Raw genomic sequence first — 13,713 nt, forward strand, 5'->3', positions numbered from 1 at the left:
TCAATCTGCATAACGCCCAGCTTCGGATCAAATCCTGTGAGATGCTACTAAAAACAAGACTAAGAAAAATTTTTAAACCTACATGGATCATAGAAACAGACCCAGAAATGATTAGAGTTGTCAAGAAGGAACTTAAAAATAACCATGTTAATATGTTCAAGGAGATGGAGAAAGAGATGGTCAAAATATAGGGAATGATAAACAAAACAGACTTTAAACAACAACCAAGACTCAGAAACTACAAAAAGCAAATCAGTAGCAACAAACAGACCATCTATCATAGAAGAATACAGTAAGTGAAATTAAGATCACTTCGATGGGCTTAATAGACTGGACAAGATTGAAAATGAGTATTGAGAACTGAAAGGTAAACTATTAAAAATACCAAACTGGAGTACAGAGTAAGAAAAATGAGCAAATGAGAGCAAAACACAAGAAACATGAGGTACAACTAAAAGACCTAATGATCATATAACTGTAGTTTTAGAAGGAAATGAGATAGAAAATGAGGTAGAAAAAAATATTTAAAGAGATAATGATGAAGAATTGGAAAAATTTGATAACAGCACAGATGCAGAGCTCAGTGGTGACAATAATATAAGAAAAATACAGTGCCATACCTATATATTGCACATCCTTATCAAATCATTGAAAACCAGACCAAAAAAAAGTCCTTAAAAGTAGCCACAGAAAAGAAATATTGCCTTTGAAGGAGTAAAAGTACATTTGGTGATTAGCTTTCCAATAGACACATTTGGAACCCAGAAGACAATGGGATGACAGCAGAGCCTCGTGTGTTTCATTAGCAGGAACTGCATCTTTTGGTGTGGCAGCTGAGACGCTGCTTGGGATGCTCACATGCCATCTCAGAGTAGGGAGGGCTGAGTGCCTGCTCTGCTTCAGAGTCCAACAGCCTGCTACTGGGTACCCTGGGAGGCCGTGCAGACAGCTACCCACATGGGAGACCTGGATGGAATTTCAGGAGTGCTTGACTGGTTAAGCATCTAGAACTCAGTCAATGTAATTCACAACACTGAGACTAAATGAGAGAAACAACACGGCAAGTGAAAAAAAGATTCAGAAAGTGTGTTTGTTAATAATACACACCCATTCAAGAAAAACCACTCAGCAAATCAGATGTAGCAAGGAGTTTTCTCAATAGGATAATGAGTGCTTTCCCTCACTGAGGTTAGGGACAAAGCAAGTCCTGCATTGCCACTCCACCTCAGCATGGCCCTGTAGGTACCAGCAGGTGCACTAAGGCACAGGAAGGAAATGGAAATACACAGAATACGATGAGGACCAAAAGAAACCAAAAATGAAACCAAAATCTTCATTATTCTTGGGTGACATGCTTATGTTCATAGGATATTTAAAAATGAAAACTCATGGGCAGTAGGTTTAGCAAAGTAGTTGAATATATACCGTCTGTAGTAATCATGTTTTCTTCTACTTATAATGAACAATTTGAAAAAAATACTATTTCTATTTGCACTGACATCTTTACCTAGGAATAGAGCTAAAGAAAAATTCATGAACTCTGTACACTAACATTTACAAAGCACTTCTGCAAAACCTAAGAATGATCTGGCTAGACAGAACTCCAATACCATGTGTAGAAATGAGAAACATGATATTGCTAAGATGTTAGTGTTTCCTAAAATTATTGTAGAGTTAAGAAAAATCTCAGTCCAAAATGCTAGGGTTTTTTTTTTTTCCCTATATATGTGAAAATTCACAAGCTGATTTTAAAATCTGCATGGAAATGTTAAGAATGCACAGGAACCAAAACAATCCCAAAGAAGAATAAGCGGTCTTACGATACCAGATAACCTCAATTTCAAAAGGTGCAGTAGGGCCCGGCACAGTACCCTAGAGGATAAAGTACTTGCCTTGTACACTTGCCAGGATCCGATATAAGTGCCAGTTCTAATCCTGGCTGCTCCACTTCCCATCCATCTCCCTGCTTGTGACCTGGTAAAGCAGTGGAGGATGACCCACGGCCTTGGAAACCTGCACCCATGCGGGAGACCTGGAAGAATCTCCTGGGTTCAGTTCGGCTCAGCATCGACCGTTGCGGCCATGTGGGGAATGAAACAGTGGATGGAAGATCTTTCTCTCTGTATCTCTTTCTCTCTGTATATCTGCCTTTCCAATAAAAATAAACAAATCTTTAAAAACAAGTTCAGTAATCAAAATGTGATGTTACCCCCTCAAGAAAAATAAATAAGGGCAATATTTCACGATAGTCCAGACACAAAACTCCATTTCTGTGATCTGCCAACGTATGACAAAGGTGCCACTTGAATTCAGTGAGTAAAGAATGACATTTTCAACAAACAGCACTACAGTCATCGGAAATTCATCCCAAAATAGAACACTGACTCCTTCCTCACAATATACACAAAAATCCCAGCCAAAGTGTTGCCTTGCATAAAAATAACATCTTCTAACCTTGAAGTAGGAAAAATTTCTTAATAGGACATGTTGAAACACTAACTATAAAAGCAAAACACTGATAACCTTTATTAGAAGTAAGTACTTCTGTTCACCATCAGTTACCACTAAGAACATAGAAAGGCAAGCCACAATCAAGACATTTATCTACTTTTACTGAACAAATATTTTCTATTCAGAATACAAAAACAAATTGTCATAGAAAAGATAAAGAATAAATAATTTTTAAAGATTTATTTTTATTGCAAAGTCAGATATATGTAGAGAGGAGGAGAGACAGAGAGGAAGATTTTCTGTCTGATGATTCACTCCCCAGGTGACCACCACAGCCAGAGCTGAGGTGATCCGAAGCCAGGAGCCAGGAGCCTCTTCCAGTTCTCCCACATGGGGGTGCAGGGTCCCAAGGCTTTGAGCAATCCTTTACTGCTTTCTCAGGCCACAGCAGGAAGCTGGATGGGAAGTGGGGCTACCGGGATTAGAACCAGTGCCCATATGGGATCCTAGCGCGTAGCGTGCAAGGCGAGGACTTTAGCCACTAGGCTACCATGCCAGGCCCTGGAAGCATCTTCTAAAGTAAGAGACACATCTACCTTCTGAAGTTCTAATCCTGGGACTATCTCAACAGAAGTGTTTATATTCACGCAAGACATACAAGAATTTCACCAATGCTTCTCACAATCTTCCAAAAATATAGAAAAAGGAACACTCCCAAATTCATACTATGAGGGCAGCACTAACATGCAACCAAATTTACCACCAGAACACTACAAATCAATATCCCTTATAAATATTGAATCAAAAAGCCCTAAACAGAATACCAGTGGACAGAACTCAACAGCTTTGTAAGAGGATTATACACCAGGACCACGAGGGAGAGTTTTTGCATGTAAAGATGGTTCAACATATGAAAATCAATATAGTATCATATGACAGAATGAAGGGGAAAAGTCCACAAGATCTTCCCAATAAATGTAGAAAGAGCGTTTGACGATAGTCAATATTATGTCTTAATAAAAACATTCAACAGGTTAAGAACAGAGAACCACAAACAACATAATAAATGATAACCATCTATAGAAAAGTCTATAGTTAACATCATATTCAGTGGTGAAAGACCAAAAGCCTAAGATCAAAACCGAAAACTTGGAACAAGACAAAAAATTACCTGCTCTCAGCACTTCTGTTTAACAAGTACCAAGGTCCTAGCCATGTGACTAGCCAAGCAAGAGAAACAAGACTTCAAGTTCATAAGAAGTCAAATCATTTCTGTTCAAAGGTGACATGATATTTTTAAAATATCAAAGATTCCAGACATATACAAAGAAACATTTAGAATAAGCCAATTCTGCCCCCACCAGTATGAGCTGGAATTGGAGGGTGGGCTGGGCCTGGCCAGGCTACAGCAACCACAGTCAAATGCCAAGATGAGGTAGGCCATGTCAGATTGGGCTGCAGTGCCCAACCAGCACATGTGAGACCTGGGTGGGGAGGGGGTGAACCCAACAGGGGGCTGCGAGGGGTTCTCTCTGCTGGACCACCACTCCCACTAATAAGCATGAGAGCTGGGATTGGAGTAGATGAGGCTGAATAGGGCTACAGCACCTGCTGGCCTCATGTGAGCTGGATTGGGAAAGCTGTGCTGGTTGACTATTCCTACTGGTGTATGCATAAGCCAGAGGTGTGTCAATTGGTCGGGCTTTGCTGTAGCATCAGCTGACAGATGCTAGCATGGGGACCAAATTCTGCCAAGTTAAACTGCACAATCACCTGAAGAGTGAAAGATCTGGAAGTGGGCCCATTAGGGAAACAGTGGGCTCCTCCCCCTGGATTGCCACCCTGATGGTGAGCATGAGAACCAGGACTGGGCAGGCATGGCTAGACAGAATGGTACCCACCAGCACTAGTGTGGTTTGTGTGAGGGTGTGGTGGGCAGGATCAGGCTGGACTGCAACACCCATTGGTTTGTGCAGAACACAGGGCTGGAGACAGAACTGACCCAGCAATTGCAATCACCAGCATGTGCATAAGCTGATTGGGGTGACAGACTGTGCTGGATCCTGTATTGGCAAGCACACACAAGAATCAGGTCTGGGATCATCTCAGATGATGTTTCTTTGGGGATCCCCCCAACTGAATCACTGGACTCAGAACCCCAACCATGTATCAGGCTGGACTGCAACACCCATTGGTACATGTATCAGAGCTGAGACTCTTCAATGACTTAGACAGAGCAGTGGACAGCATATCCAGGTGCACATGGACGATAGGGTAGTCCATTGGAGCCTGCAGAGGATGGCTGGTACCCTAACAGAGCTCAGAGGACAGAAGGACAGAACAGATTGATCAACTACCCCAGCCAAGTGTTGGCAGTGAATACCTGGGCAAACAGAGACTCTATGATGGACTATGCCAATCAGTGGATTCTGGAGAGATTTTATTGCAGTTGGAGTGGTGGGATTGGTAGTAATTCAGAACTGCTAAACTATCAAAATCTCTTGAGTAGGAACCTTGGAGTATGCCCCACATCGGGAACCATGGGATGGCATCGGGCATGGAGGTGTTGGGGAGGATGGGTGTGGCTTCTCCCCTTAACTCTTCCCTTCCCCCAGATACAAGAAGGAAAAACAAAGAATGTGGAAATAATGGTCGCACCCACCTTCCTGTAGCCCTTGATCCTTTGCATCCTAATCACCATGTAAAAATCATCAAAAAATTTTAATAATTAAAAAATAAGCCAATTCCACAAAGTCTCAGGATTCAAAATCAACACATAAAAATCAGTAGCATTTCTACATACTTAAAACAGCTGAACAGTGAACAAAGGAAATTAAGAGAACCGTTCTAAGGGCTGATGTTGTAGCACAGCACATGAAGCTGTCCCCTGTGATGCTGGCATCCCATATTAGAGTGCCTGTTGGAGGCCTGACAGCTCTGTTTTATATCCAGCTCTGCCAAGGTGTTTGGGAAAGTGCCAGAGCATGGTTCAAGTACTCGGGCCACTTGGGCAATCTGGACGGATTCTGGATTTCTAGCTTTAATGTGGCCCAGCCCTAGCTGTTGCAAATAGTTAGGAGTGAACCAGCAGTTGGAGGCTTTCTTTTTTTCTCTGTACCTCCTTCTGTCTGTCTTCAAATAAATGAAATTTATTTATTTATTTATTTACTTATTTAAAATCTTTTATATTAGCATCAAAAAGAATGAAATACTCGAATAAAGATAAGGAAGCAAAAAACTAATACACAGAAAACTATAAAATGTTGCTGAAAGAACAAATATTTAGCACATTTTGTATATATTCTATTCTTGGGTTAGAAAACTTAATAAAACATGTCCAAATAAATTCAAGGCAATCCCTATTAAGAAAAAAATGAATTTTTTTATAAAAGTAGAAAAATGTATTGTAAAATTCATATGAAATTTCAAGGGACTTGAATAACTAAAGTGATTTAGGAAAAGAACAACATGGGAGATCTCACATTTCCTAATGTCAAACCTTACTACGGAGTCATAGTGTGGCGCTGGCATAAAGTAGACATGCATAGCATAGCATAGCATAGCATAGCATAGGATTGATGGAATTGAATAGAAATAGAAATAAAAATAGAAATAGAATACAGTAGAACAGAACAGAATGCCTAGAGATAAGCTCTCACATACCTACGTGGTCAAATGCTTTTTAGCAAGAGTGCCAAGATTACTCAATAGGAAAAAGACAGTCTTTTCAACAAACTGTGCTGAGGAAACTGGATATTTACATACAAAAGAATGAAGTTGATCCAAATCTAACATCATAGACAAACATTAATTCAAAGAGGATTATGACCTAAATGTAAATTCCAAAACTATAAGCCACTTAGAAGAAAACAAAACAAAAGCTTTACAACATTGGATTAGATGATTTCTTGGATATGATTCCAAATACACAGACAACAAAAGAAAACAAATAGATGAATTTTCGTCAACATACAAAATAGATATCAAAGGCTTTGTTTCTCAAAGAACAAAATCAATAGGGTGGAAAGGCAACCCATGGAATACGTAAAGAACTCCTACAACATAGTAGCAAAACACAAACCATTTGATTTCAAAATGGCCAGAGGTGCAGCAAGTGAAGCCACTACTTGATTTGTCTGCTTGCCATGTCAGAGTGTTGGGGAGAGGTCTGGCTACTCTGCACTTGCAAACCAGCTTCCTGCCACTGCGCCTTGGAGGCAGTGAATGATGCAGTACTTGAGTTCCTGCCCACCATGTGGGAGATCTGGATGGAATTCCTGGCTCCTTGCTTTGGTCTGGTTTAGCCCTGTCTGTCTCTGTCTCTCTCCCTCTTTTCTCTCTCCCCCTTTCTTGGTCTCTGTTTTTAAAAAACACAATCACATCTTAATAAGAAAAATGGCCAGAAGAATTAGACACTTTTCCAAAGAAGGTATTTTCCAAAGAAGATATTTAAATAAGCACATGAAAAGATGCTCAACATCACTCATTAGAGTAACTATTGTAAAACAAACAAAATAAACACTAAGGACTAGGAGTCACTGACTAGTGGAGCAACTGGGGGCCTTCAGGCCACGACAAGGAACATTATTGGTGGGAATGTAAAGTGAGGCAGCCACTATATGAGACGTTTTGCAATTTTTCCGAAAACTAAACATAGAATTACTGCATGACCCAGCAATACCACTTTGGGGTGTATGTCCCAAAGAACTGAAGGACAGGACTGCAGATTTTTGTATTTCCATGTTCAAAGCAGCAGGACTCAGGATAGGTAAAAGGCAGAAACAACACAAATATCCATCAGCAGACCCAAGTGTAAAGAAAAAGTGTGCTCTACCCACACGTACAGCCCATAAAAACAAAGGATATTTTGACATATGCAACAATATGGGTTAACTTTGAAGGCAATATGCTAAGTGACTTAACTCACTCACAAAAAGACAAATACTGCATGACTCCACTCATATGAGATAATGTAAAACAGTCAAGTTCCTAAAGTCAGAGAGTAGAGACTGGGGGAAAAGGAGACTAGGGGAGTCCCATAGGTGTAGAGTGGTGATAATTTTACAAGGAGCTGAATACATTTAAGCCTTCTGAGTTGCACACATAGAACGATGAAAATGTTAGATTTTATGTGATGTGTACCTTACCACAATAAAACTTAAAACTTATACTTGCTAACAGATGCTTTCATCTTAGTAAAAAACCTGAAATACCCATCAATACATAAGTAGATATATAAATTATAGCCTATTTATATAGTGGAATACTACATAGCAATGAAATATTTAATATAGGACTATTACTACATACAACAACATGGATGAATCTCATAGAAATTATGCTAAATGAAAAATGTTACATACAAAAGAAAACAGAGTCCATGATTCCTTTAAATATGAAGTTTCTCAAATAGGCAAAACCAATCTAGAGTGAAAAAAGCCAGGGCAGTGGTTGTTGACAGGGGGTAGGGGGAGCTACAAATGTTCTGTATCTTTCTGTGATTAACAGATGAACACAATATGTAAACCAAGTCATCAAACCATTCTCGTACGTTCAACCCACCTCAACTTTATACATCGAGGTAAAATGGTGATGACAGAACGACAGTGCCAAAGGGAAGCTGTTGACCACACCTTACAGATGCCCTGGGGTATTGCAGAATCAGGGGGCCTGGGCTCTCGGTTTTGCGGAGACCGGACTAAGGAGATGAGCTGGCCAACCAAGGCAGAAAGGCACTCTGACCTTGCTGGGGCTTATGTTCCTAGGAAGCTCCTCCCTTCTAGTTTTTAGTGCTTATGGAGCAGACAAGTGCTATGCAGTCAGTTGTTTGTCTTAAACAGAAGGGACGCAGAAGCCTTCTGAGGGACTCAGGCAAGGTGTGCACACAGTTTAAATCTCTCCACTACCCCCATCTCTCTAGTCCAAGATCAAGAATGACTTTCTACATTATGATAGTGAGGACACTTGTGACTGCAAAATGACAATCCCACAGTCAACTACTATAAATCCACTTCAGGAGGATGACTTCTCCTTCAGGGTCCCCCACTGCCCATGGGGAGTGTCTCTATCATGGGGTCTTCGGGGACCCAGGCTGAGAAAACGACTCTGCCAACAACATGGTTTTGCCATAGCTTTGGTGTCCATGTGCACCTGATCAGATTCGACTTCCTGCTATGGAATGCTGTAATGTGTAAATGGCTAGAGTGTGTCTTGCTCCAAGTGGTTCCCCACAGCCCAGCAAAGAGCCTCCTGTTAGGACACTGGCTGTGTTTGGAACTTCATGGAAGAATGAGCCTCAAGCACTTACTTTCATCATTAGAAACATTTCCCAGAGATGTGTGACTGGAATAACGTTTATTTTCACTTTCGTTGAGACATCTTTCAATCCAGCTCTCTAAAATAAAGAGAAAGAAAACAAGAAATCATTAGATCGCTCTTGGTCTTTCATAAATACAAAAGTTGTAAATGCTCATAGTCTTTGATATCATATCCCCCCAGACCAGAAATGAAAGAGCTTCTTGGAAACCCCATCTGCACCTAAATGCTTGAACATGACACTACCAACCGAGGCTCCTCTTTCTTTGCAAGACTCATGCCCGAGAAGTCAGCTGTTAAACGGAACTGGGGCAACTGAACCATTGATCAAGATCTGCAGACTTGCAAATTAGCAGCAAGGAAAACAAACAGAACAGCAAGACCTGGGGGGGGTGGGGCACTGTCTGAAATGGAGGAGAGGAAGGAACCATGCCTCTTGCCTCCCTCGTTCCTTCTAGACACAGATGTTCACGCAAGGAGGAGGAAGCAAGCAGCAGAGCAGCTATGCAGCACTTCAAGAATGTCATAGACAACGGGGGGTCTCATGCAATCCCAGAGACTCCACGCATATTTCTCTTTTGCAATGTAATATAATGCTAGTTTTATTTTCTGAATCACCTTCTGATTGTTCATTCAATGACACCAGCTACAGTACACTCAGTTCTACTGCAGTGCTTGTTTGGAAAGCATCAAATGTGTTCAAGCACCAAGTGATATTATAGGAGACAATTCAAGCATTGTGCAAGCTCTGTGTTGCCTCATCTGTTTCTTGCACAAGAAACATTAGGTGAATGCAGGAAACTACAGTTGAACTCAGTTCTATAGATATGCAAAACCACACACACACACACACACCCTCAAACATCTACCACTTACTACCTACCACTCACCAACCTGCTCTGAGTGACACCTTCTCAGACAACCCCGCTTCTATCATTTTATGTAACCCACTCCTGCAACCTTTTCAACACCCACTTTCAAAAGCTGTCTTTAGAGGCTTTGGTGGTGTACATGCTAATCCTCCACCCTGTGGCATCACCACCCCAAATGGATACCAGTTCTAGTCCTGCCTGTTTCAATTCTCATCCGGCTCCCAACTAATAGCCTAGCAAAGTAGTGGAGGATGGCCCATGGCCTTGGGCCCCTGTACCCACATGGGAGACCTGGAAGAAGCTCCTGGTTTCCAGCTTCAGATCAACCTAACTTAAGCCAATGCAACCATTTAGAGAGCAAAGCAACAGAAGATCCCATAAGGGCGCCAGTTCTAATCCCAGTGGTCCCGCTTCCCATCCAGCTCCCTGCTTGTGGCCTGGAAAAGTAACTAAGCACGGCCCAAACCCTTGGGACCCTGCACCTGTGGGAGACCTGGAAGAGCTTCTGGCTCCTGGCTTCAGATTGGCTCAGCTCCAGTCATTGCAGCCACTTGGGGAGTGAACCATCGGACAGAAGATCCTCCCCTCTGTCTCTCCTCCTCTCTGTATATTCGCTTTTCCAATAAAAATAAATAAATCTTGAAAACAAGCAAACAAACTAACACTCTGATAAGGAGTGCTGGTGTCACAGGTAACGGCTTAACCCACCGTACCACAAGGCCGGCCCTAACTCCACAGTTTTGGTACAGTTTTGTGTAATGTGGTCACTTGTAGGGATGCACATGGTTTTATGGTGGGTCTGACCGTACTCATGTCCATGTGCTTTTAGACAGTGTGGTCTCATGCTGCCTCCTTTATAATCTAGGAACTAGCATTTACTAGACACCTATTTTAACATTCCAGATCCTGTACATATGTAATCTCATGAATTTCAGAAATCACTTTCTGAAGTGCTTATTTCGGCAACACATACATGAAACAAGGATTTTCACGTCTATGTTTCCTAGAGAGCAACTGAAGCTTGGAGGGATTAAGTAAGGCGACTCCTCACAATTCAAAGAGCTGAGGAAAAGAACATCAGTTAACACCTCAGGCCACAGGACTGCAGAAAAGGACCGGTTCTCTAAGCAGGGAAGCAGGCGCAAGCAGCAGGGTGGAAAGGCTGGACTTCTCCTTTGTCTTAGGATGTTCTAGCCCAACAAGCTGCTCTTTCAAGAGCTGCTTCCAAAACTGTAAATAAGCTGGGGGAAAATATCCAAGGGAGGAACAAGGACCAGCTTGTGGAGGGAGATATGGAAATCTGGTATTTCCAAGGAAATACTGAAGAGCAGAGATTCAAACACTCTCCCTTCCAACTATCGAATGTGCTGTGTAGAAACAAACATCTTGTGGGCTTCTCCAAGCCAGAAGTATGAGCTGGGTGCCTGTCACTGTGCTGTATCCATAAGCTACCTCTGGTGACAAATCTCTAGAATCTTCTCCGGATTCTCCAGAAGGTCTCCACTCTGATCCTCCCATCTTTTAGGTCCTGGCACCTTTCCCTGGCAACAGTCATGGCAGATTTCATATGGTATCTACTGAAGTTGGCAGCCCTGTTCCCTGCCAAATCGTAGAACTCAAAGAAACACCTACTGTTCTGGATCAGCACCGGGTGTTTCTAGATATGTACACACACCTCCTCCTCCCCCTTTTATCAGGAATAGGAACTGAGAGAAATACTCTCCCTCCTGCCTACTTGCCTGTGTCCACATCAGGCTCATTGAAATCACAGTGTTTGGAAGGATTCATTACATTCTTGCAGGTGAGAAACCTCGGTGATTGGCAGGACATCTCTGAAAACTTCACAGCAACATTCCACAGAGGTATGCCAAGACAGTGCAATATCTACCCACAAGAGTTCAAGGCAAGTTCAGAGTTTCCCCATAGTTGCGGGGAACCTTGCCAACCTACTGGCCAACCTCAACACTGGAGAGAAATGAAAGAAAGTGTATAAGACAGAGGAGTGGGTAGAAAAGGCTGTGAGAAAGAGGGGAGATGTTTTGGCAAACAAGCCTTTCTGCCACTCAGTACACCTCCTCGGGTTTCTGATGCCATAGTCTCTGCCTGACGCCCCACTGCTCCCTAGCTCTGCCTTCTGGGAAGCCCCGTGATATCAGTGTCTCACTGGTATCTGACAGATATGAGAAGTCGGCCTCCATTTTTCTGCTCAAATGATCACACTCGTTTCTGCTTCTTTGCCATCCAGGCCACCTGCTCCTGGATGTCTTCCAGGTCATCAATGTTCCTGTGAACACCTGGCACCATGGGTCAACTCTGAGGGTTTGGATGGTGGCCTGAGTAGCAGAACCATCACTTAGTTGTCCTGGATACTTGGCATTGTCAAGCACTCTGAACTCCATGCCTGTGACACTCTGAGATATTTGATCAGACCAGGGGTCACAGATTTTGGGGGGCACTTTTTTCTGTAATGGACCCTGAGCAGTATGTCCACAACTTAACATTCCATAAGCCAGACTGCTCTGTATAACTGAAGGGTCTCCATGGAGGTCAAACTGAAGTCAACTTTGTATGTTTTAAAATGACTTTTAGGGTCTGGCATGATAGCCTAGCAACTAAATCCTCACCTTGCCCTGCCAGGATCTCATATAGATGTCAGTTCATATCCTAGCTGCTCCACTTCTCATCCAGTTTATGGCCTGGAAAGCAGTAGAGGATGGCCCAATGCTGTGAGACCCTGCATCCACGTGGGAGACCTGGAAGAAACTCCTGGCTTTGGATCAGCTTAGCTCTAGCCATTGCAGCCACTTGGGGAGTAAACCAACATGGATGGAAGATCTTTCTCTCTGTCTCTCCTTCTCTTTGTAAATCTGCCTTTCCAATAAAAATGAATAAATCTTTTTTAAAAAATGACTTTTAATAATGCATTTTGATCTTAAAGAGGCCAAGACCTACTCTATCAGAATGACCCATCTACTGAATTTTAAATAAAGCACTGTTCATCTACTTTATTTGTGGTTTAATAATAAACATCGTCATATCTTGAGCCCTTATATGGGGCTGACATTATAGAAACGCATTACACACACGTCAATCTCAGTACAATTCTATGGGGCAGGTATAATTAATATGCACATTTGAGAAATGGGAAAACTAAGACTCAGCATAAATGAGACTTGTCATCCAGCTAGCAAGAGGCAGGATCAGCACCCAAACTTGGGTCATACCACAATGCTCACCTGCCATGTTGGTGACGCTCTATGTGCCTTACAGTTTCTAGCACATGGTGCCAAAATTGCACCACTGGTCACAGTCTCCTTTGCATCCAACTTTTGCTACTCTACTTAGCTACTGCAGTGTTAGTTAAAGTCATGTACTTGTCAGCCTTCATCATACATGCCAGGCTCCCCTTAGAAGGAGCCCAATTTACTCTATTTCCTTGGACTCTCAGGCTTGCCACAGAGTCTTTCCCAGGGTAGTCTCAATATGTGTCACATTAGTAATTCACATGGCACGGACAAATGTATAGACTACCAGCAGATATATCCACTTCTCTGTGGGATTTTCCTATTTTCTTAACTCCATAAGACATGAAAAAAAGCACAAAACACCAAAGGCAATGTTCTAGAGAGAGCAGAGTTCAACAAACAGATGCTTGAGACTGTGCTAAAGGAAGCTGTGAGTGACATGAGCCTGAGCCACATGGGCTCCTGCCCTCTCAAGGCCATCCAGAAAGCAAGACAAATGCTACTCCCTGAGCTCACAAGGACAAGACCCCGTCATTTCCGCCAACATCTTACACCAAGTGAGAGGTCCTGGGCTTAAGAACATTGCATAATAAATACATGGTATTTGTTGCATTATCTTTTTTCTAAGGATAATTGTAAGTGCCTACTGCAGGCCAGACACGCTGTAAAGGATTTTTACATGTCTGGGTCTACATTAGACCTCAGGACAATAGTAGGTGATAATGTTTAAAATATCTATCTACTAATACGGGAAGTTCGGATTGAAGCTGATGCTGCAAAGCAAGACAGACTGTGATTAATGTTGCAATATTGGCACTGTCCTGGGGAAG

The 13,713-nt window shown here is 42.3% G+C and overlaps 1 protein-coding gene across 2 annotated transcripts in view; it reads right to left on the bottom strand.

The window, feature by feature from the left end:
- Positions 1–13,713, bottom strand: part of RFX4 (regulatory factor X4) — a 149,227-nt gene that overhangs the window by 120,430 nt on the left and 15,084 nt on the right. For both annotated transcript variants that reach the window (XM_058673375.1, XM_058673374.1), the window contains exon 2: positions 8,759–8,845. In XM_058673375.1, coding sequence (XP_058529358.1) covers positions 8,759–8,845 — 87 coding nt within the window. The remainder of the gene's footprint in view (positions 1–8,758; positions 8,846–13,713) is intronic.

The sequence above is a fragment of the Ochotona princeps genome, chromosome 15 (assembly GCF_030435755.1).
Source record: "Ochotona princeps isolate mOchPri1 chromosome 15, mOchPri1.hap1, whole genome shotgun sequence".
NCBI lineage: Eukaryota > Metazoa > Chordata > Mammalia > Lagomorpha > Ochotonidae > Ochotona > Ochotona princeps.